A 24,759-nucleotide genomic window follows, 5' to 3' on the forward strand; every position below is an offset into this window, starting at 1 on the left:
TACCTAATTCAGCAATGACTGAATCGAAAGACGTTAAAGAGGAAGCGATGTTTCGTATGTATACAATTGATTGACGTGGGAATTCCACTAACAACAAGGCTCCGCGAAGATGTCTCTTGTTGAGATATATGTGCCCTCTGAAGAAGCTAGGCACATACTTCATGAAATTGGAATTTTAGGGGTCATGCAATTTAGAGACTTAAATAAGGGCATCAATGACTTTCAAAGATCATTTGTCCAAGAACTTAGAGTGCTCGATAACATAGAAAGACAGTACTGGTTCTTGAAGTCTCAATTAGACAAGAAATCTATTGAGATTGTAAGCTATCCGTATGATGTGCTCGATATTCAAATGTCAGACATAGAGGTCTTTTCAGAAAATGCTGCATTACTAGAGAATAGGGTCTCACAAATGAGTGATGCTTTTGAAGCTCTTCAAAAGAAAAGGATGGAGTTAATTCAATGTCGGTACACTATCGAGACTGTTAAGAACTTTTTCACCGGGAATGACCCGCATGGCTTATCATTGATGCCACTTTCTGAGGATTCTGCGGGGTTACACTCTCAGTTCATCTCGGGTGTGATTGATCGTGATAAGGTTGGCGTCTTTCAGCAAATTCTTTGGAGAGTTTTAAGAGGAAACATGTATTACTACACCGAGGAGATTCAGGAGCCCATCTACGATCCAAAAAAAGGAGAAGATATTTTCAAAAGTACTTTCGTGATTTTTTCCCATGGAACTCTCATTCGTAAAAGGATTATCAAGATAGCGGAATCCTTGAATGCTAACATCTATGAAATTGAGCTAAACGCGGAACAGAGATTACGCCAACTCAGGGAATTGGATGACGACCTCAGTGATCTTAAGCTTGTCTTACAAGAGACTGATAGTGCCCTTTGCTCGGAACTAATTGCTGTGTCTCGTGATCTTGCCAGATGGTGGGAAGTTATCGCGAGGGAGAAACGTGTATATCAAATCATGAACCTTTGTGACTATGACGGTCTGAGGAAGACTATCATCGCTGAGGGCTGGGTTCCCAATGATGAAATACCTAAGCTCACTGAAACAGTCAGATCTCTGAGCTCCTCAGATGCTGTTCCAACTATTATCAACGTTTTGGAAACCTCAAAAACGCCCCCCACGTACCATCGTACAAACAAGTTTAGCGTCGCTTTTCAAAGCATTTGTGATACCTATGGTGTTGCATCTTATCAAGAAATCAACCCAGGCTTGCCGACAATTATCACATTTCCGTTCATGTTCGCGATTATGTTTGGAGACTTGGGTCATGGGTTCCTTATGTTTTTGGCCGCTGCAGTTTTGGTCTTCAAGGAAGAGAAAATTAAGTCTCTTAAGAGGGATGAAATATTTGATATGGCCTTTTCGGGGCGCTATATCCTACTTTTGATGGGCTTCTTTTCGATGTATACTGGTTTGATGTATAATGACATCTTTTCAAAATCGCTCACTTTGTTCAAATCCGGTTGGCAATGGCCCTCGTATTGGGAAGATGGGCAACTCGTGTTCGCGAAGCAAATTGGTGTTTATCCTTTTGGCTTGGATTGGGCATGGCATGGCTCCGAAAATGCTCTTTTGTTCTCCAATTCTTACAAGATGAAGCTCTCAGTGCTCATGGGATACTTACACATGACATTTTCATATTTCTTCTCATTACTGAATGCGATTTACTTTGGAGAAGTGATTGATATCGTGGGTAATTTCATTCCAGGATTGTTGTTCATGCAAAGTATTTTTGGCTACTTGTCTTTGTGCATAGTTTACAAATGGTCTGTTGACTGGTTAGCGATAAAACAGCAGCCGCCAGGATTACTAAACATGTTGATCATGATGTTTCTTTCACCGGGCTCGGTTGTTGAGCCTCTCTACAGTCATCAAAGTGGTGTTCAAATAACCCTTTTGGCAATTGCATTGGTATGTGTGCCGTGGCTAGTGCTTGTGAAACCTCTCTACTTGAGACATAGAATTAGGCAAAAAGAGAAGAGTGCCATTTATGAAAGCTTAGTTTCACGGGAAACTGAGCACGAATCGCATCAAGCTGTACTGAGCTCAAGGACCGCTACGCATGGTACGTCAACTGAAGATGATGAAGACAGTGATGAAAGTGAGACCTTTGGTGACATCATGATTCATCAAGTCATCCACACAATTGAATTTTGTTTGAATTGTGTTTCACACACCGCATCTTACTTGAGACTTTGGGCCCTTTCTCTCGCACATGCTCAATTATCCACAGTATTATGGACTATGACGCTTGAAAATGCATTTGGAATGACGGGAATCGTCGGTGTTTTCTTGACAGTGTTTCTCTTTGGTATGTGGTTTTGTCTTACTGTTGTCATTTTGGTCATCATGGAGGGTACATCGGCAATGCTTCATTCCTTGAGATTACATTGGGTTGAATCTATGTCAAAGTTCTTTATTGGCGAGGGAACCTTGTATCAACCCTTTAACTTCAAGGACCTCAATTATCGTTTTTGATTAATCATTCACTGATGGGCCGTCGAACCCACGTGAATTAAGAGAAAATGAACCGCCTGTCCTAAGAAAACGCATTTGCTGTAAGTTGGGCAAGTTGGAGACATATAACGGTTACTACTGATCTACTTCAATAGAAATGACTAGATTTTCCTGTTGCAAGAGGACAATCTATGTGCAAGTAGCTCATGCTTATAGCCAAAAGACCTAGGGGTTAAGAAGAAGAAAGTAATCTTCTGCATCGTAGGATTCCGAGGAAATCACCATTTAAGAGATAGTCCTGCTCGCGTCTAGCTATTGAGTATTCGTCAAATTTTCACTAAACCTGTACATCTAAAAGCTCATGCACAAAACTCATCGCATCGAGGGACGTAGAGATCAGTTAGGTTAGCGCGTTAATTCTGACTGAAATTGAGGCATTGTTCAATTACGCTATTCGATAAATATGAACAATTTCGAATGGCTTCTAAATATTAGAGAAGAAAACCTTGCCAAATGTTCTTTTGCTACGGAGCTAAAGCTTCTTGAATCTGTTTTAAACAGTCAGGCTGTATCAACGAAGGAAAGAACCTCTCTCTTGAGCAAAGCAACCCATCTTACCAAAAGTCACTCCAACTATGAAGTCTGGTGTGGCTTAAATCTTATCAGGGTCTTAATAAAAGATGAAGAGTTTTGCCTTTTCGTCGCGTCGAAAATACTAGACGCACTAATGGGGATCACAGACTCCAGGAAGGTGCGAGAAGTGAAGATATTGAGGCCAGTTTTGAGGTGCTTCCTTGAAGCCTCGAAGATAATTAGGAAACACTCATCATTGACACGTGAAATTTTGACACCGAAGTTGTCTCTATTTTATAGTACATGCGTGAAAAATTTCGATGTTGATCCCCTCGCTGTGTCTGAAGTCATAAGAAATCTTCTTGCATACCATCCAACAACTGCTAGACCATATTTGAAAAGACTTCTCGTGCAGTATGCTGATACAATTGCAGACATGACGTATTGGCCGGAAAGCCCCAGATGTTGTTACAATCTATACGGCCTCACGTCCTCATTACTCATGGCTGAGAAGGAAACACCCATTGATAAGTGGCGAGACTCCTTCGAAAGAACTTTGAGAGAAGCGGTAAATACATTTGCAGTGTTTGATAATTTCATTGATATCATGTCTGATGACGTTCTGAAGAAACTTATAGAGCACTACAGAGCGGTAAAAATTGAGCCCTTGTTTCCTCCTCTTAAGGTGAATGTTAACTCCATGAACTCCATAATGCAGATAGCAGATAGGCTCAAGCGATTGTTTGATATCCTTCAGTCTTACTTATACTGCTCTACTGGAGACGCCATACAGATACCAGTGGGACGATTTTTTAACTTTCTCGAAATGGTCTGTTCCGCTCTGAGTGATGTCTTAAGTTTCAAACCACACGTGAGAGATACCAGCCTTCAAAACTCCATAGACTTTGTCTTATTGAGGTCTCAATATTTCGCTTATCGATTACTCGCAGCGTCAGTATACAGCTTGAGGGGACTTGCTGCGCCGTATTGTCGACGTTTGCTCGACATGTTTAACACACATGCTCGCCGACACTTGAAATCATGTAAAGCACGGAATGATGATTATGCAAACTCGATACTTTCTGCTTCGGCAACCATGATCACGTTGTCAGGCTACATCTGGCAGGACATCGACGTTGCTCACTTGACTTCACTTGCAAATAAAATCATCATGTCTGATTCTCGAACTCCGTCTGGTGCATCGAGTCCAACGCATTCTGACTCACGCAACAGTGAAGCTTATACATTTGTCTCTTCAAAAAGAGTCGTTCAGTCTTCAATCGCAACTTCGTTCCTCAAGTCTGCCACACGTCATAGAGCTTTGTCTCAGGGACTCTTTAGTTCTGGAGTTCGTCACATGCTACAACGGCTCATAATTCAAAAAGACTTTGATGATATCACATTCGTTGATGGAGCTGAGCATGATCTTGTATCCATGATGACCTCAAAGGCTCATCTGGATATCCCTATCGCAATGTTACTGCTGATGATGTCGAGGAATGAAATATTGAATCTTCTCCTTAACCCAAAAGTTCCGATCACAATTCCTCGTGATAAGATTCCGACTCACGACTCTCTCGTCAGGAAGAATTTTGATGAGAAAAGAAAAATGCTCGATGATGTGCACCCAAAAACAGACTTTTCGAAAAAGCTTAAACTAGACCCAGTTGCGTATGAAAGTCAGAGGTTTGAAAGTGTTCTGATCAGCTCGATGCAGCTGTCGCTTGATATCAGGTACCCCTCAAAATGCTCAACTGATGACATCCCTATGGCTAGTGAGTCACCAAACTCTAATGAAACACTGGATGATGAAGAGGCTGAAATTGAAGTTCCAGAGCTTGACATGAGCGAGGACTCCGACAATTGATCTAGATCGAAACTGTGAAGATATCGCATGATTGAGATGCAGGTTTATGATGTGATTTGACTCGCGCATACTGGTTCATTGATCATTCAAACTTCATGATAGAAAAATAAATGATTGAGATCAAGTTCAATATCAACTATGAACAAACTATCGCCCGTAAATATAGTATTCTCGATGCTCCTTATCCTTCACGTTGAAAAGAAGTTCGTTCCCTCGCGTCATTTATTGCGCTTCTTCTCAGTGTATTGTGAGAACTTTTTTGAAGAAACTAGCTGTGACGCAAATGAAACGTTCAAAAGCTTGAACCAATTGATAGCTCGACTTTATCTGCTCCATCTGAAGGATACAGAAGGGAAAACTGCTGGCCGTGATCTGATCAATTGTTTGTGTCAGGCATTGGACCATATTCAAGTGCCAAATGATTTATACGTCTGGTCCATGAAGCTAAGACAGCTTACTACAGAAAGCCATAGGCTCGAAAGAAATAGTATGCATCGAAGGATTACTTCAAGAAGCATTACGTATAGATTTCTTAAAAAAATTGGGGTTGCAACGAAGCTTTTGGAGTACACAGATTACGTGGATCTCTTCAAGTCTCTCGAAATTTTTCAGCTGAATGGGACCATGCCTTATAGCCTGATTAGGCTGAAAACATCCAAGCTGCCAGGTTCACAGTTGAATGATAAGAGCATAGCCCATAGTATTGCTAGAGAAGAAGGGGCCTCAATTAATTTAATCGAATCAATGAACGTCCCAATATCGGACGATGTCAACAATTGCTGTCCAGTTTTCGCTTCAAACTCCAACTTTATTTTATCGAAACAGTCAGATTCCGATGACGCATCGTGTTTGGCATCTTATCATTACTGGAGATACATGAAGTCGATGAAAGAAGGCGATTATCATGCGTCTTACGACGCCTTGCATCAACTTTTTGACTATTTGGTTTCCAAGGGATCCAAGAGATTTTACCATTTGGCATTAATTACCAAGGCAGCCTTGCATGTCTCGTTTGGAGAGGAGAGTAATGCCTTAAATGCTATTGAAGAAGCTGGCAATGTTGCGCGAGAACACAAAGATGAAGTAGCCCTTAAATTGGTGCTAATTTGGTTATTTAAATTGCTCAATGAAAGTTCTTGCTCCGGCGATTTGAAAGGAATAGGTCTGACGGTAAAGAGTTCGAAACTTCTCGAATTTCTTATCAACAGGAATTGTCCCATGCAAAACACATTCACTTCAACAATTCTACTTCTAGAGTGTGAATATCTAATTCAATCTGGAGCAGCTCCCTTCCGTGCTTTTCAGTCGATTAACAAAAGCTTGTTTAGTACCTTATGTGGAACATTTTTTACATTCAAAACTGCTGCACGAAATGCTTCAAGCTATTGGTTACAGATGGGATATCCGTATTTAGCAGAAGTATACATCGATATTGTTGCTGGGCATGTTGATCTGGAGAACGTTGACGGGTACAGCACAGAGCTAGAGTCGACTTTATGTGAGATATTCTACTGGAGAGGCGATGAAGAATCCTTGTTGCAAAAAATCGAAGAATTATCGGGTGAGTCCTCAATAAATCGCGAAAAGGTTCGTCTTACTCAAACCTGGCAAACAGTTCTCTTGATTAAGTGGGCTCTCAACCGTGGTGATACGTGGCGTGCCAAGGAACTTCTTAGCCTCATTGACAATAACTCCCAAAAAAAAACGTTAGTTCATTCTACGATCATGTTTTTACGAGATCAGATCTTTGCCAAATCAACGAACAACCGAACGTCATTGAGACCTGTTGAGTGGCGCAAGCATTTTAGGTTCAAGCATTTACATGAAGATCTTTTAGTTGATCAGATAACCGGCTCAAATTTCAAATCAGGCATTTTGAAAAAGAATCGAATTGGATCAGGCTTCGTCAACGCACTTCAGCGATTCCAACTTGCGTCTAAGTCAGGATCTTTTCCTTGTGTTGTGAAAGCGACTATTCGACTTGTAACAATATTTCTTGAATGCAGTGAACCCGATATAGCAAGCGAACTTTCTATGTCACTTCTTCCCGTGCTTCATCGATCAGATAATGTGGAATATAGCTCTGATGTCTATCTACAACTCGCAAAATGTCATTTGGTCACTATACATACTTTGCTGAACGGCCAGATAAAACGTATACATGAAATAAAAATGCTAAAATCCTGTTTGGAATTGAGCATTTCCGGGTGCAAACTGTCGGGCAACTTAATGAAATTATCTGAGTGTTCAGCAGTGGAGAAGCGTGCGCAGGACCTTTTCTCGAAGCAGAACTGAGGTTTACCAGGAAGTGGAAAATCTAGTCGCTTTGAAGTAAGCTCATGGAACCCATATCATTACTCAAAGATATATCATGGTGTATGACAAAGAGCACCTCAACTGGACTTGTCTTTTGCATCTTTGGTTGCTAAAATCAAAGCAGCATTTCTCATTTGCACAATATTTGCCACCTGTTTGAATAGCCATACCGGGGCACTAATGTAAGCCAAGAAAGTTCCCAACCAGAAGAAGTCATAAAAATGTAAGTATAAAGCCACGTAAAATAATTCATTAATCAAACAAACGACGAAGAGCACCTTTCTATTATTGTAATACAAGGACAATAGTTTCGATTGCTTCTCATCAACATTCTTGTGAGAGGAGGAGCCTGACGAAAGCATGGCGTACATGTGCATATAGTGTGAAGCGAGATCCAAAGAAACAAGCATTTGCCAAAGAAGGCAGAACTTAGGATATATCACGCTAAGGTAACAAATGAGTGAAGTCGTGGCACACCTGTCTGTCACCATATCTAATACCGCCCCAAAGCTCGTTCCTTGATTGAATCTTCTAGCTGCATAGCCGTCAAAAGCATCCAAGAAGCCCGAGATTCCATATAATAGGAGGGTCCACACGGGAAATTTCTTCATGGTAATAAAAGAAAGTGTGGCCGTGAAAACACGAAAGTATCCGATGAGATTGGGTACGAACAAGAATACATCTCTAACCGTGGTTTTGACCATAATTGGAGACTTGCTTATAATGCTCCCGTTGCTAAGATAAAGTAGTAGTTGCAAGAAAAGAAAATCAAGATAAGGAATATTGAGCAATTTGTTGGTCCAACTTCTTCAGTCTATGATGTGCAAGAATAAAGCGCTAATCAATGTGTGCAATATTGCTTGTAGTTGAAATGTGAAATTTTTGACACTTCGGCTCAACATCCGCGATTTGATTGCACAAGAATCTTATGCGTACGTAACAAGATCGAAAAAGAAAATAAAATGAAAATTATAGGACAACGGAGAAGACATATTGGTGTGGACGAATAAACACTCAATGCATTCTTGAACCTTCGAGTCAGTCACCACTTAATAAACATAGACGCTGATGCAATACGAATAGAGAACCAGATTGAGGTGATTGACAGTCTTATGACTGAAGTATCGAGTGACGATTGAATGCAAAGCTGAACCAAACTTATTCTATCTCAAAAAATAACCAAAATCATCGAATATGATTCAAAATGCTTTCATGTGTGGTTATATGATGTGCCTTAACATATACGTTTGCGTGCTCCCTCCTATTGATCACGTCCGTGGTGTACGGATGATGCCTATTGATAAGGACTCTCTTGCGTACAAGGAATTGGCCCATGAAAGGATGAAGTCTTCAATTCAGGTACTTGGAGAAGACATTATACTTGAAAATATCTGTCAATATCTTGCTGTCACTGACATAAAGGCCCTAGCGTCGTGCTGTAAAGCGCTTCGGGAAATGCTCTCAACAAATGCAGCATACCACCTCATGTTTTTAAAAATGTTTGGCTCTTATGGTCCATTTGGCGTGGACTCGTACGATTGGAAGAGTCTCTTCGAGTGGCATTCTTCCAAGCTTGTGAGCTTGTTTACATGGGGAAGCGGTGGGAATGGTCGTTTGGGGTATTTGTTAAAGGAGATCCTGAAGAGTGCTCTTTCATTGCGAACCTTAGGAGTATGCCATCCTTGCAAAGTCGCAAATTTCGACGGGATGACATTGCAGTCGTTACTGGCGGGTGGATTCAGCTTTCAGGTTCTAGCGGAAGGCCAAATTTTTTCGACTGGGGTATCAATTGCAATGAACCATCGTTTTCATCAGCCTGGACCTTCGCAAAATGATTATGTGGACGCGGTTGCTATACGAAAACTACAAGGCCCAAATACCGTGAGTTTAAATGAGTCGAGCTTAGTTACTCGCATGAAGCTCCCTCGGGATCGGATAATCACAGCTATATCAAGTGGACGGCAGCACTTTGTCGCCCTCGACGATAGGGGACAAGTTTTAACATGGGATAACGGTACGGAGGACTGGACCGTGGGAGTTTATCTCAATTTTAATATCCCCAGAAGCTTCGTCACGAAAGTAAAGGCGGGATGGAATTCGACCGCGTGTTATCTACCGCAGTCGGGTTTATTAGTGATTCTTTCAAGGGAAAATGTGAGGGTGGATGCAAATCTTAAAGAATGGCCCTCAGCAAATGCGATATACCGAATCGTTCCCAAGCTGAAGCATCTCGTTGACTTCATCGCTTTAGACGGCTGTGTAGTATTTATTGATGAGTCGGGGTGCTTGAAGCTCTATACCATTGATGAGGAGAATCAACTTATAGAAAATCCTCAAGGAGTGAGCGAATTCAATGAGTGGCTTACCCGAAGAGATAGTCGAGGGGGGTCATGTGCATCTTTCACTAAACTAGTTGGCTGTTTTAAAACATTAGTCACCTTTACAAATGAGGGTCTGGTTTTGATTGGCAAATTTGACGATGAGAAGTTTCATCTAACCATAATCCCAGAGCTACAAAATCGATCAATAGTCGATGTTGCAGTTGGTGATTATCATTTTCTTGCTTTAACCGTCGATGGTGAGTTATTAAGCTGGGGACTTGAGCTGCAAAAAAATGGATGCCTTGGTTTGGGTGATGCTTCATCGTTCAAAGACCCTCTGATTGTACGAGAAGAGGGTCGGAGCTTTAGAGTTCTCAAGCCAACAGTCATCAAAAAGCCAAAAGAGAGCGGTCGTTGGTTGAGACTTGCAGGAGCGGGATGGCATTCTGGAGCTTTCTTCGCTAGTGGCATTCGTAGGTGAATGGTTCACTTTCCACTTATTTTCTGTGCTAAGAGGCTTGCCAGCTACTTCCTTCTTGGATTCAGCGAAACCAACTCTTTTTCAAGGATAACGAGAACAAGCGAAGTTCGCGTCAGTGATCTATTCTTAAGAGTTTGTCTAGCAGTTCGACGAGTCTTCCAGCAGTCCGATAATCTTGGCAAAGACTATCGGTCTCAATCTAGCCTTCACTTTTGTCGGTGATGATGACGAAGATTGTCGCGATTCTGACTGGTTGTTCGCTCGTTTAATCGGTGAAGACTCTCTAACCCGAACGTGAAGGTCCTCCCAAATTCAATTTTTTTAAGTGTTTACATAGACAAGATGAATGCAATTGCTGAATAATCAAGAACTTGAGGCGTTGGTCAATATAAATGACTAGTATTCTTGTTGAAATCAAGCAACTCCATTGGTAGATGTTTGAAATTTTGGTTGGTGAGAAATAAAAAAAAAAAAATCAAAAGAATAAGTTGAAATGCTTGGTACGGGAGAGGATTCATAAGGAAATTCGTTAATGACAACTATTATCGCCTACTGGTCAAGGATACTGCTGTAAATTAGCCTCGTATATGATTTCTACGTTAAATTGTGTTACTACTTTTCTGGAAAAATGGTGCGAGTTTAGCGAAATGTAATCTTCGTGAGAAATTCTGACCGGAAGCCATGATCATATAGCAATTTAAAGTTCTTCACGTTAAATCCACTAAAACAATAACAGACAACACAATCAGTTTTCGTGAAAAAGACAACGTAACAAAGAAGACAATACTTCAAAGAATTTGGAACTCTTGAAGTCTCCGACATCACGTGATTATCCGGGTAAGGTGTAAGATCACTCCCTTTCAAACGAGGCGGTCGGTGTAGAATCCCAGCAGCTTCTACTACACTAACAATAAACTGAAGACTACCCGACCACTATACTTTCATCCACTAGTTTTAGGGCACAGATATTCAGATTATAACGAGTTACTAAAGAACGAACATTATCCTTCCTTTATCACTCATGGATCATAATCAAAAGGAGGGTCTTCTCACACCTTCGCCCTCTCAAACACAAACAGTCACACCTAGAAAAAGACGGTCGTCCTCAATAATTCAGCATTTAGAACCTGATACATTGGATACCAAGATCGACCAATCTTTGAACCCAAATCTCAACGCTGATTGGGTTCATTACAAAGGTGCGTGGATAATTCATATAATCTTAATTGTCTTCATCAAACTATTTTATGATTTCATTACTGTGCTTGATAACGATTGGACGTGGGCTCTCACAAACTTAACTTATAACATTGGGTCTTACATTATGTTTCACCAAGTTAAGGGTACGCCCTTTGAGTTCAATTCAGGTGCCTACGATAATCTCACAATGTGGGAACAGATTGATAATGGCGATCAATATACCCCGACAAAAAAGTTTTTAATGATGGTCCCGATCGGTCTCTTTCTAGTGAGTACACACTATTCTAATTATAACTTATACTCATTCTCCGTGAGTGGATTGAGCTGCTTGTGTGTGGTGATTCCAAAACTTGCCGTATCTCATAGATTGCGGGTGACACTCTACTGAACTTCGAGTATATAAGTTATAAATGAAAATGCTTCGGACTTTAAACATGAGCATGGCAGAGATAGTTATAGGAACCAAACCTGAAAGTTGGAAATATGGTACATCACTTGAGACTCTCTCAGAACTCACATAGGTGTGGTCCGCAAGATTGCTTCCGATTAAACAACCTAAACGTTGTTAGAACACTGAGGGAGACAACAAAATGAGAGGCTATCACTGAGAAAAGGAAAACCATATAAAATAGGAGGAAGAGAAAATTATTGCGACTAAATAATTATTACATCAGAGATGAAAGTTTATCTGAACCTATCTGTTGGAGCTTTTATTGAACCACATCACATCTGTAGCTTAATTGTCAATAGATCTGTCCATCGGCATCAGTTCTTTAGCTGCTACATCCTTTGCCTTCGTAAGGTCAAACGCGCATACTGATGAACTCCCCGAGTCTACAAAGGCATCAAAACCAAGATTACCATCATACGGTTATCTGAAAAAGTAGAGATCTAGAGGTAAACAGTACTCCCACAATGCGTTGACTAGCAGCAACAATGAGTATCTCCGCAAACAGTCGCCAACAATACCTAAAGAAGAGACTCGCAGGTTCCTCGAACCAAATATGGCTCAATTTACTTCCTTAAGAAGAAAAGGTTTGTTTTCTATAGTGATGTGGTTTTGTTTCCTTCAATCAAAAATATTGCCTATACCAACCACGAAAAAAAAAGAAAAAAAGAAGAAGAAAAAAAAACTATGTGCACATTTAATAGTTTGACTCGAATTTAAGATCAGAGTCATTCGCATGAACTACATATAATAGTTGGTCTTTCCCCAATTACTATCGGTCAAGTCGCATTCAGCATTTTCCAACTCTCTTTTGCTAAAGGACTCTATTCTGTGCCAAAATGTCTTATAGTTTGCCTAAGGAACACAGACACCTTGTTGAAGGCTCCTTGTCTGAAACCGATCCAGAAGTTAACTCGATCATCAATGATGAAATCTCAAGACAGAAACACTCGATTGTTTTGATTGCCAGTGAGAATTTTACAACTAAGGCAGTCTTCGATGCGTTGGGAACTCCCATGTGCAACAAATATTCTGAAGGGTACCCTGGTGCCCGCTACTACGGAGGTAATGAGCATATTGACAGAATGGAGAGGTTGTGCCAGGAACGAGCATTGAAAGCCTTTCATTTGTCTTCGGAAAAGTGGGGAGTCAATGTGCAAACATTATCTGGATCACCTGCTAACTTGCAGGTATACCAAGCAATCATGAAACCGCATGAGCGCTTGATGGGGTTGGATTTGCCTCATGGAGGGCACTTGTCCCATGGTTACCAAACTGACTCAAGAAAAATCTCAGCTGTTTCGACTTATTTCGAAACGATGCCATATAGAGTTGACCTTAACACAGGACTTATCGACTATGATATGTTGGAGAAAACTGCTGTTCTTTACAGGCCCAAGGTTTTGGTCGCTGGGACATCAGCTTATTGCCGCTTGATTGATTATAAGAAGATGAGGGAGATCGCGGATAAAGTTGGGGCCTATCTTGTTGTTGACATGGCCCATATTTCTGGTTTGGTTGCTGCAGGTGTGATCCCATCGCCATTTGAGTACGCTGACATCGTGACTACAACTACGCACAAATCTTTGAGAGGTCCAAGAGGCGCGATGATCTTTTTTAGAAGAGGCGTTAGATCCGTAAATCCTAAGACCGGGCAAGAGATCCTTTACGATTTGGAAAACCCCATCAACTTCTCTGTTTTTCCCGGTCATCAAGGGGGCCCTCATAATCATACCATTGCTGCTTTGGCGACCGCCTTGAAACAGGCAGCGACGCCTGAATTCAAAGTGTATCAGGAGCAAGTTCTTAAGAATGCTAAGGTTTTGGAAAATGAGTTTATCAAGAAAGGTTATCTGTTGGTTTCAAACGGTACGGACTCACACATGGTTCTTGTCTCTTTAAGGGATAAGCAAATTGATGGTGCGCGTGTCGAAGCTGTTTGTGAGCTCATTAATATTGCTTTGAACAAGAACTCCATTCCCGGAGATAAGTCTGCTTTGGTGCCTGGCGGCGTAAGGATTGGAGCACCTGCAATGACCACTAGAGGAATGGGCGAAAGCGATTTCAAAAGAATTGTTGATTACATCGACTTTGCGGTCAACCACGCCAAAGAAGTTCAGGCGAGCTTACCGAAGGAAGCAAACAGACTTAAGGATTTTAAGGAAAGAATCTCTCAAAAGGATGAGAGACTCGAGTCAGTCAAATCCGAGATCTACAATTGGGTAGGTACTTTTCCCTTGTCCGTGTGAGTTTTGCCAAAATCTCATATTATGTAAGTTAAAATGGTACGACAATTTCATATGTTCACACATTTCTATGCATACTTATTTTTCTTCAATTATCTTAGTGTACCGATAATTTTATCAGACAACAAGAACCTAATACGATTATTTGGCAGATGTCACGAATCGACGCATAGTACCTCATCACCCACATCATTATCATCAACTTCCTGCTTACCTGGAGGATTTATAAGTACTTTTCTGTTGTAGCTCTTCTTGATTTCTAAACCACACTAATGCAATTAAGCCTAACAAGGTGACAGCTAGGTTAGCCGCAATAAGTCGCCTTTAATGTGAAGCATTGACCTGAAATTCATCTGCGGCAAAAGAAAGGAACATGCACCATCACGAGAGAAGTCCATATACCTGGAATGCCGATAAGTCATGCGACACCGCAGGATTTGTGGACAAATGCGGATGTTTCCCCTATATCTCAAAAAGTGGACTGCTTGACCCGCGCAGGTATTAATACAGCTCTGTTTGCCCCGATCATTTTATTGCTTAATCGTTTTGAGCTGGTATTTTTAAATCTTACCTCCATTCTTCTTTCACTTCTAACATGAATCAAGCGTTGGAAAAGGCTGTTAGCGCAATCACGTCTGAGTTCACAATCGATAAGGCATTTCTTTGCAAGGCCACAAGTCATTTCCTCAGTTCAATGGATGCTGGCCTTGCATTCGAAACTCCCGCTCGTGAATACATGCCCATGATCCCTACATATGTTACTTCAATTCCCACGGGAAAGGAGACCGGTCTTTTCTTAGCTGCCGACTTGGGCGGAACGAATTTTAGAGTGTGCTCAATTGATTTAAAAGGAGACCACACTTTTGAGCTTAAGCAAGCTAAATTTCCAATTCCTCTTGACTTAATGCTGGGAACAACTTCAGACGCCTTGTTTTCATTTATTGCAGAAAAAATTAAGGCTTTTTTGGAGGAGCATCACAGTGAGCTTGACAAGTCAGGTGCCATCAAACTTGGCTTCACGTTTCTGTTTCCAGTGGAACAGACTGCCCTTGATCGTGGGAAACTAATTCGGTGGACCAAAGGCTTTGATTTGCCCGATTGCGTAGGCAGAGATATCGTTGAGTACTTGCAAAAGCATCTCGACAAGTTGAAAACTCCTGTCACTGTGGTAGCATTAGCAAATGACACGGTTGGAACTTTGCTTTCGAGAGCATACTCGAATGACTCCTCGAAGTCTCAGGCAAATACTATAATTGGTTGTATCTTTGGAACCGGTACCAATGGTGCTTACTACGAAAGGATATCTAACATTCCCAAATTGGCATCTGCTTCCTTGCTGCAAGATATTATTGGCATGGTAATTAACACGGAATGGGGTTCATTTGACAACCTGTTGGATGTGTTGCCAAGAACTAAATTTGATGATGTAGTAGATTCGGAAACATCAAACAAAGGCTATCATCTCTTTGAAAAGAGAATCAGCGGAATGTTCTTAGGTGAACTTTTAAGAGTGACACTCCTTGATCTCTTTGAACGCAAACTAGTATTCCAAGATCTTTATAAGAAGAGAGGGGGAAGTTTGCCCCATCGCTTAAGAGAGCCCTTTCTCTTGTCAGTTGAAGTGTTGTCGTATATCGAAATTGACGACTCAACTGAACTTAGGATGTCAGCTCTTATTCTCGAGAATCACTTGCGCCTTCCAACTACCTACGAGGAAAGAATTGCTATCCAGAAACTCACACAGGCAATATCAAACAGGGCCGCGTGTCTTTCCGCTATACCTTTGGCTGCTATAGTTATGAGGGTCAAGGACCAATACGTCGATGATGATAAAGACTTTGAAGTTGGCTGTGATGGATCGGTAGTCGAATTTTACCCGGGATTTCAAGAAAAGATTTTAAATGCATTTAATCTTATTAACCCGTTGAAGGGATCAAACAAGAAATTGCATTTGCAGATTGCGAAAGACGGTAGTGGTGTTGGAGCTGCTCTTTGTGCATCCACCGTGACTTGAAAAAATGAATACGAAGATAACCTTATTATAAATTTAGCAGGAACTGTAATTGACGACTATCGTAACTTTGCTAGTTTTCCTTTAATATTTTTTTCCAGGTCACTCGGTTATGACGGACTACGTATTAGTGCAACTTTAAGACCGATCATACCTGTGTTCAAGTAGATTTTCCTTCGAACAAAGTTTTTTTAATCAAATAGTATCTTATTCTGATAAAACGGTAGGCCGGAATAGAATCGATAAAAAATTGATTATTTGAAAAATTGATTATTTGTTATAAATAGGAGAAGCATACACAAACTATACGAAAGTAAGCTCATGTTCATCTCATATGTTGATAAGCACTCTACTTCTATAAAGCAAATTTCTGCAGACTGGTGTATCATGCTGTCTCGAGCCGCCAATGGACAGGGAAGTCTACGGCACTTCAAAAGGTAATTTCGAGTCTTCCAATGGTCTTGCCTTCTCCCGGAAGACTCTATATTCTATTCATAATTATCAGGAGACAGAAAAAATCCACTAAGAAAAGCAAACAAAAGAAGTTGGATTTTAAGTTAACGGGGCTTGAGTGACGGTGAGATTAGATACCACGATATTCGAATGTGTGTCTCCAAAAAGGCATACGCTCGATCGTTTTTACCGCGATTAAAAAGAGTTTGCAAAGAAAAGTTGGAATAGAGGAAGATTGTTGGTTACCGAAGATACCAACATGAATTGATTTCTAAATATTTGAGAAAATTGTTGGTATCTCCACACATTCATATCCACAAGCACAAAGTTTCATACTTCACCGCCAAAGAAAGAAAAGTAAAGAGTACAAGTGTTTGATTATTAATCTATTGTCCTTGAAGGCATAACGTATGTCACTTAAGCAAAATATGGCCACCATTCGTTGCTTCAATCATATTTTGGTGTAAGCAAATTATCCCGTTCGATAGATCTGTAAAAAATAAGCGAGAAGACTACCAGTGTATGAAGCGATAGACGACATCAATGTATCCAAATGTTTTAAGAAAAAAGATTCAGGCAAAATATGATCTTTTCATTCTTGTATTGTAAGAAATGAATTCGTGACTTTTTCATATTTAATTTAAGTTAGTGACCCCTTGACAGTTTCATTTGCTTAAATCATTTGAAATGTTGCATACTCGTTTTTTTCGCAGTAGTCTTTTAATTAGTTTTTTTTTTTCTTTCATTACGCCTATGTAGCGAGTCAATTGGCTGAATGCGCAAACCTTGAACTCGATTTTATTATTTTTTAATCCAAGTACATACAACATAATTCCTGTCTAATGCAATGATATACGGAGGAGTTGTGCCTGGGTAGCGGTTCGTATGCGAGGTTGCTTTGTTCACTGAATAGTTTTCATTGCCTCCATTTTATGATGTTATGTAGTTAAGTACACAAGTAGTAGAACGGATGAGTGGTTTAATACTTTTGATCCATATGATCTACGAGTATATTTTTCTTTAGCGAATGTGCTCCGATGTTGGAACCCGTGCTTCTAGCTAAACTTTAGTTTTTATTACTCAGTTGATCAAATTCGCTGCTGTTAAGCTGTCATTTTTAATGTGGAATTTTTACTGCCTTTGGGGACACCACCCTAGCATTGAGTAGGTTATTTTTCAATTACTGTTATGTGTTTCCTTGCTCTGCGATATATGTGATAGCAATGAAATGATAAATTCTAGCATACCTTTGTTTAATGAATCTTTAATTCATACGAAATGAGCAGCCCGTGCCACTGCTGAGAGAAGAGAGTGTTTGCAAGGGTACTCGATAAGAATGTAAGCAAGAAACCAAGTTGAAGCTCCTATCTCATTTGTATGCATTTCCAAAAACCTCAGAAATGCACCATGCACGAAACACATACCATTGCTAACTTAGTCAAGGTTTTATATTTTGTCTGCAATTTTGATGTTTATTCATTTTAGAAGTTCAGCAAGTTGAATGATCATATTGTTTTATGTGTGCAGCATGCAAATTGGAAGTCATTCGTAAAGAGATTAGAGAAAATTACTTAATGGACTCGATGGCTACGAACAGTGTAGACATGTATTATATTTGAAATTTATCTGAATATTTCAGTGGTATAAGTTGAGAATCTGATGATATTCATTCTTCATCGACCAAACTGAATCTGATTATAAGCCCAATGTGACCTTTTTTAGCGCCATCTAGCCCGAATTCCTTAAGAACCCAGTTGAAGCTGTTCAACTTGTCGTTCGCGTAACCTCCTACGTCTATGTCAAGCGACTTAGTCCCATAAGTAGGAATCAGTAGCTTATATTGAGAATTAGCCAATTTGACATAATTGGTGTCGAACTGAAAAGTGTAATCGTGGTCTTGATCAAAAATGAATTCAGCTGCTTTCGCAGTATCGGAAAAATACTTGCTTCTTGCGGTGCAGTGATCTGGAATGTCTAAAGAGCTAACGTCTCCTAAGTTCTCTGTATCATCATCTAGGGGGTATAGTTTGTCACCCTTTTGCATACAATGATCTTCAGCATAAATCTTAGTAAAGCTATTCAAAGCGAGACCGAATAAAAAAGGCATATTGTTATACAAATCACCCTTCACAGAAGGGTTTAACCACCACGAGAAAAACTTCAAGCCAGTCGACAATAGGGAGACAGGGACGTAATCTTTGATCGGTGTTAGGGATTCATTTCCGAATACAAGATCGGACCCATTCATTGGTCTTGCCGGATTAAATTTAATGAGAATTCTTAAATTGGGCAATGTATCTGCTTGGATCCTTCCCTTCGAATCCTCATCTTCATTTGAAGCGGCGTCATCAGCGAAGTTGTATTTACTGTTGTCTCGGTGAGGTTCACTTCCTTCGAAATCCCTAATGAAAATTTGAAGCTGACATACCCCGATGTCCGACTGTAATACAATGACTTCAGTAGAATTCACTGGAACTGTTAAAAATTGAGCTTCGTACGAGGAGGAAGCTTCAATGAGAAGCCGTTTGACAACCATCAAGAAAAGAACTGCTTTAGTTTAGAACAACCGCTAGGTTGCGCAACAATATAAAGAATTTAGGTTATCCACAATCCTTGCTACTTGATAGCGATTGCATGTGCACGCGGGCCCCGTAGAAGTCTGGATTCATTAGTAGGAAAGATAAGAAAGGCCTAGATGACGCGCTTCAAGCTTCATCAAGACAACACATTACAACATGGATTTGATAATACACGGCTTCATTAAAGGGTCTTTAAGGCAAGCAAGCGGGACTCATTGCGATTAGTGAGTGAGTGGATCTAGAATGCATTTATTGGTATTGCATAAAGGCGTAGCTGACGGCAACGCGAAATGATTACCCGGTTTGCTGATTCATGGAGTATAAATTGCAGGTATTCTCAACTCCTCCGAACACGGATAAGCTTAACGAAAAACAAAATGTCGAACTCATTGGAACAACTTAAGGCTACTGGTACTGTTATTGTCACCGATACCGGTGAATTTGAGTCAATTGCCAAATATACCCCTCAAGATGCGACCACCAACCCTTCTTTGATTTTGGCTGCGTCCAAGAAGGAGGAGTACGCTAGGTTGATTGATGTCGCCATTGAATACGCTCAGAATAAGGGTTCTTCACCAAAGGAGAAGGCTTCCATTGCGTTGGATAGATTGTTGGTCGAATTCGGTAAGGAGATTTTAAAAATTGTTCCCGGAAGAGTCTCGACCGAAGTCGACGCAAGTTTGTCATTCGATAAAGAGGCCACTGTGAAGAAAGCGCTCGAAATTATTGACTTGTACAAGTCTGTCGGGATTTCGAAAGAGAGAGTTCTCATCAAAATTGCGTCGACTTGGGAAGGAATTCAGGCCGCAAAGGAGTTGGAGGAAAAGCATGACGTGCATTGTAATCTTACTTTGTTATTCTCATTCGTACAAGCAGTCGCTTGTGCTGAAGCTAAAGTAACTTTGATCTCTCCATTTGTTGGCAGAATCTTGGACTGGTTCAAAGCCAATACTGGTGAAGAGTATGACGGCGAGAATGATCCTGGTGTGGTCTCTGTCAGGAAGATTTACAATTATTACAAAAAGTTTGGCTATAAAACAATTGTCATGGGTGCGTCCTTTAGAAATACCGGTGAAATCAAGGCTTTGGCTGGCTGTGACTACCTTACAGTCTCTCCAAAATTGCTTGAAGAGTTGATGAATTCCAATGAATCAATCCCAAAGAAGTTAGATGAGAAAAGTGCTCTGGCATTGGATCAAGAGAAGGTGTCATATATCAACAACGAAGCTGAATTCAGATTCTTGTTCAATGAGGACGCCATGGCCACTGAAAAGTTGTCACAGGGCATCAGAAGCTTCGCCAAGGACGCTAAAACTTTACTCGCTCAATTGGAGACCAGATTCAAGTAGTTTAGTAAGTAGGTAATCTGACAGCTTTATTATGTTGGCGCTATTTCTTTGTTGACGAGGTCGCAGGTGATTTGGTAGTGGTAGGAGTTGGCCTTCTTAGGCTAGCGTTGCGGAGGTATCTCAAAAAATTCCTCGGACAGATTATGAGTATGATTAAATATGACGATGTGTGTTTTTAATTGATTATCATGGAGGTATTATTTTTTTTTTTTTCTTCACATCGAAGAGCTAGGACTATAAACTCGTACAAATTCCACACAGCGATTGTTCGCCGTAGGTCCTGTTATTCCAACTTCATTAATAACAGAATCATGAAGTCTCATCTATATCTGAAGTCTGATACGCATCATATTGTTTCGTGCACTTCTGCTCTCACCATAGTACAGTCCTGCATGCAGTATGGAATCATAACATGAGTTGCTTTGACTTGCCAGCCAAAGATATCAATGAGACTGAAAATACCACTGACAATCGAGCCACCCTATCCTATATGTTTAACTGATGAAGTTATAACAGGTTTCTCAAGAGGCTCTAGTGAACTTGGAATACCCACGGCTAATATCAACATGTCGAGTGCTTTGGAATCCTTAAACACTGGCATATACTTTGGTTTTTGCAAGGTTTCACCAAAGTACGAAAAAAAACCCGGATACTTTTCCAGCCAAACCAACCAGAAAGTCTACTTTAACTTTGGTCAGTCTCTCCGGTCTGAAGATATCGAAGGACTTCCTATGGTGATGTCGATTGGGTGGAACCCGTTCTTCAACAACGAGAAGAAAGCAGCAGAAGTTCACATCATTCATCATTTCCCAGACACCTTCTACGGGGCTTCTATCAAGATTGCAATTCTTGGATATTTGCGTCCAGAACGTGACTACACCACTAAGGGTACGTAAAGTAAAGTTCATTCATTATTATTCAACACTAACAGCCATAGAAGCCTTAATTGAGGACATAAAGACTGATATATCAATTGCAAAAGAAGCGCTCTCAAGAACGCCTTATAGTCAGATTCACGATCTAGATGGCAGTCAATTATTACCCGATCGAAACCCCAAGCATGAATGATAGAACAGTTAGTAGCATTAGAGAAGACTCTCAATCTTCAGAACAAAGCCCTTTAAAGCCATCAGGTATTCGGCATTGCAACAAATTAACTGTGCCAAATAATCTCGTACACGTAGTACGTTCCCTTCGTAAAGTTCTAGCATCAAGATCTTTTTTAAGATTCGTGTGCGTGCCATGTCATCATTGCATAGCAAACCTTTTTTTAAAACGTTTCGAGCCTTGTTAAATAGCCCACACTCCAATGCAAAATTTGAATAAGAGATAACAATTGTATCTTCAAAATTGGTGGATATTAGTGCTCGCTCATATAGCTGGAATATAGCGAATCGTGGTAGCCATGCTTTCATCAGGTCAATGTATCGAGACCAAAGGCTTATTATTTGTCTTGATAGGTTCAATCCTTCAAAAAATAACAACTCCCTTTCGAAATAGTATACATAGGCACTTAATAGGTGGCCCACTTTAGAAGTTTCCAGCACGCTAGAGGAGGAAAGTTTGCCCGATTCGAACAAACGCTCTTGTAGGCTGGCATGATTATAAAGCGGGCAGAGAGTAATTTGGCTGCCTAAAAGAGCCTTTTTCTGCTCATGATTATTGATTTCAGGGGTATAAGCTTCAAGGAAAGAAAAATATAACTTGTAGAATTCTGATGCATAATAATTGGTCCCAATTGCGTGGCGAGCTTCTTCAAACAAATGTAGCAAATCACCCACGTTAACATTCGTCGTTGTAAGTCTATACGATAGGTAGGCTAGCCATAACGTTATATCGTGAGATGAAAAACTAAGGCCCCTTTCAAATATGGATTTAGCCTCAATGCTCCTCGCGTGATGAAATTCATCAATTGCATGCCATCGCCAATACTTTGATAGAAACGGGTTATGCCTAAAAAAGACCCTTGCTATAAGTTGCAATGTTTCATGCCTTGCACGATTGAAATCCGTTCTTTCATCAGAAGTTGCAAGACGAATCTCGTAGATAAGTTGTTCCCAACATGAGACTCGCGATGGATGAGCAAGCAAATGCTCTGAACACTTTTGGAGAATTTGACTTAGCTTTGAATCCTGATTTTGAAAATTCATATGGCGCAGAACTGAACTATTTCAATATTCGGCTTCATAAATACAGATGATCTTCACTGTATACATGCGTAGACGCATCCTGGGTTGTTCAGCACACGCAACATATATTCCTTGAGAAGCCAAAATATTGATCAAGCTGTCATCTTATCACCATCCGGCGAGCTACCGGCTTTTTATCGATGCAAATTTGTCATTTGACTTTTTTACGTATTGTTGCATTAAACATTGACGGTCGCATGGTCGGTACATCAAGTGACAGTATCTAGACCGCGGAATACAGTGAACAATAAACGACAGAGAGAAAAAAAAAAAGAAATTTTTATGGCTGATTTGACCGACATGTATCGTGAAACGATGTATGATTATCCTATTCGTTTATTGACAGATTGTGGTTGGAATGATTAACTTAGTAGAAGGTGGTAGGTGCTTTGAACTCGTACAACTTCTTCGACTTTTGGACTCTGTGGGGTAATGGGAACTTCAAGTCCTTGGCCAAGTATTGCTTGACATATTGCCTCTTAACATCTTCGGTCTTCTTCAACTCAACGACCTTCAAGATGTGAATGTTTCTGAATCTTGCTCTGTGTCTAGCAGCCAAGTCCTGGTACATGGTTTCCACGGCACCCACTCTAGTGACATCTCTGTATTCCTTGTACATGTTATGGATTCCAGACCTAGATTCGTATCTAATCCAGATACCATAAGTCTTCACCTTAGTTGGCGTAGAATCAGCAATGACGTTAAGTGCAACAATTTCGCCTGAAGCCTTCTTGACCTTGTACAACTTCTGCAAGAAATACCAATAACGAGATTTTGCCACAACAGCATTTGGAGCAAAGATTCTCATTCTAAATAATTTGGGCTCAGGTACAGCCTCAGTTGGGAGACGACGGCCAATAATCTGATATTCATTCAATCTCGACATCCTGCTATTAGTATCGTTTTCAAAATTATCGGAACTGAGATCTAAAGTATTGTGGACTATACATACTTTGAATTAGAAGTTGTCCTCTGAACTGATGAGAAAATTTCAAGAAGTATTCACTTTATTCCTCACCTCGGTACGCAGTACGAAAATTTTTAGGTATATACGCAGGATTTGTGGTCCTCCATTTCAAGTCCTCAAAAGCTAAGTCATGTGATTTATATAGCTTTAGGGCAAAAGCCCTCGAAGTGTAGAATGCTTAGTTGTTCTAGCATCGACTGCTAGTAATATAATTTCCACGTCTGATTTTATTTAGTTGGGATAAATATGATAAGTATACACCACACTTCATCGAAAAGTAGCGGCAAGCTTCATTAAACCCATAGAATTTGTGTTTCGATATTCTATCAATGCAAAGGCACAGGTGATTTAATATTGCCATCCACACGCTGTTTTCATACAAAGGGAATGATTTTAAAAAGTTTAAATCTGGTTTATGAGATCAGTTAATCGATTTCAAGATGACTACATTTGCACGATCCGTTTCTCAGGGCACAAGTTATGAGCTCAATGATATCAAATTAAAGGGACTCTTCCAACACTTATAAAGATCTCTGCATCTTGACATCAGCTTTCTTCGCAGATCTCCTCTCACGGTGTTTTTTTGCTACTGGCCCTGCCTCAGTAGCGAAAAAGAAATCGAGCCACGTGAACGAACTCGCGTAATTTCCGATAAAGTAATGGTGATGCATGTCATGATGCGCAGCACCTGCCCAAAAAGGTATGAATTTGTTTAGCGACCAAGGGAAGTCGTACCCGGAATGAGAGTCAACAGCTTGGAACAACCTCAGGATTATCCAACATGTGATTGTAAATAAGTGAAGCTCTGGAAGAGCATTTCCCTGGCTTTTTGCAATGTACGCATACAAAATTGGAAAGCCAACGGTACCTATACCTAGAGACATGACCTCAACTGGGTGAGCATATTCTGCAGTGAAGCCAAATGGAGCAGCGTACTTATGATGCTGCTTATGGATGTTCTTGTAAAACCAGCCATAATGAAATAATCTGTGGGCGCAATAATGCCAAAAATCCTCGCAAATGAAGAATAAAATGATTTGAGAAATCATAACGCTAGTGGAGGGGAATGGCACTCCAATCGAAATTTTGAGTGAGGAGCACAAGGGATGAAAAAGCCAGATTGGTAAGGCTTCAACTAAAAAATGTGATTTGAGAACAGCTTTGAAACATTCCCACTGTTCTTGTGCCGTTGGAACCTTGTCTGGTTGAATTTTCCATCGTCTGAAAAATGGAATCATATCAACCACCATCCATGGAATGCATCGTCCGAAATACGATAT

General features: G+C 40.4%; 7 protein-coding genes across 7 annotated transcripts; 5 read left to right on the plus strand and 2 right to left on the minus strand. All coding sequences in view use genetic code 12, as the record gives it.

Moving 5' to 3' along the window:
- Window positions 1–14: 14 nt before the first annotated feature.
- Window positions 15–4,919, plus strand: VPH1 (H(+)-transporting V0 sector ATPase subunit a; the record flags this gene model as incomplete). Its single annotated transcript, XM_029037242.2, has 3 exons — window positions 15–54; window positions 99–2,333; window positions 3,220–4,919. 3 exons carry the CDS (start codon window positions 15–17, stop codon window positions 4,917–4,919), a joined length of 3,975 nt encoding a protein of 1,324 aa, XP_028888298.2.
- A 7,605-nt stretch (window positions 4,920–12,524) lies between these two features.
- Window positions 12,525–13,934, plus strand: SHM2 (glycine hydroxymethyltransferase SHM2; the record flags this gene model as incomplete). Its single annotated transcript, XM_029037246.2, has 1 exon — window positions 12,525–13,934. The coding sequence occupies one exon, from the start codon at window positions 12,525–12,527 to the stop codon at window positions 13,932–13,934; it is 1,410 nt and encodes a 469-aa protein (XP_028888302.1).
- Window positions 13,935–14,526: 592 nt separating this feature from the next.
- Window positions 14,527–15,945, plus strand: GLK1 (glucokinase; the record flags this gene model as incomplete). Its single annotated transcript, XM_029037247.2, has 1 exon — window positions 14,527–15,945. The coding sequence occupies one exon, from the start codon at window positions 14,527–14,529 to the stop codon at window positions 15,943–15,945; it is 1,419 nt and encodes a 472-aa protein (XP_028888303.2).
- A 2,116-nt stretch (window positions 15,946–18,061) lies between these two features.
- CJI96_0004013 (uncharacterized protein) lies at window positions 18,062–18,931 on the minus strand (the record flags this gene model as incomplete). Its single annotated transcript, XM_029037248.2, has 1 exon — window positions 18,062–18,931. The coding sequence occupies one exon, from the start codon at window positions 18,929–18,931 to the stop codon at window positions 18,062–18,064; it is 870 nt and encodes a 289-aa protein (XP_028888304.2).
- Window positions 18,932–19,351: 420 nt separating this feature from the next.
- TAL1 (sedoheptulose-7-phosphate:D-glyceraldehyde-3-phosphate transaldolase TAL1) lies at window positions 19,352–20,323 on the plus strand (the record flags this gene model as incomplete). The annotated part of the gene is made up of 1 exon (XM_029037249.1): window positions 19,352–20,323. One exon carries the CDS (start codon window positions 19,352–19,354, stop codon window positions 20,321–20,323), a length of 972 nt encoding a protein of 323 aa, XP_028888305.1.
- Window positions 20,324–20,889: 566 nt separating this feature from the next.
- On the plus strand, window positions 20,890–21,391 carry CJI96_0004015 (riboflavin kinase; the record flags this gene model as incomplete). The annotated part of the gene is made up of 2 exons (XM_029037250.1): window positions 20,890–21,211; window positions 21,261–21,391. 2 exons carry the CDS (start codon window positions 20,890–20,892, stop codon window positions 21,389–21,391), a joined length of 453 nt encoding a protein of 150 aa, XP_028888306.1.
- Window positions 21,392–22,879: 1,488 nt separating this feature from the next.
- RPL20B (60S ribosomal protein eL20) lies at window positions 22,880–23,586 on the minus strand (the record flags this gene model as incomplete). Its single annotated transcript, XM_029037251.1, has 3 exons — window positions 22,880–23,399; window positions 23,465–23,484; window positions 23,566–23,586. The coding sequence occupies 3 exons, from the start codon at window positions 23,584–23,586 to the stop codon at window positions 22,880–22,882; spliced, it is 561 nt and encodes a 186-aa protein (XP_028888307.1).
- Between the last annotated feature and the right edge of the window lie 1,173 nt (window positions 23,587–24,759).

The sequence above is a fragment of the Candidozyma auris genome, chromosome 4 (genome assembly GCF_003013715.1).
Source record: "Candidozyma auris chromosome 4, complete sequence".
Classification (NCBI taxonomy): domain Eukaryota; kingdom Fungi; phylum Ascomycota; class Pichiomycetes; order Serinales; family Metschnikowiaceae; genus Candidozyma; species Candidozyma auris.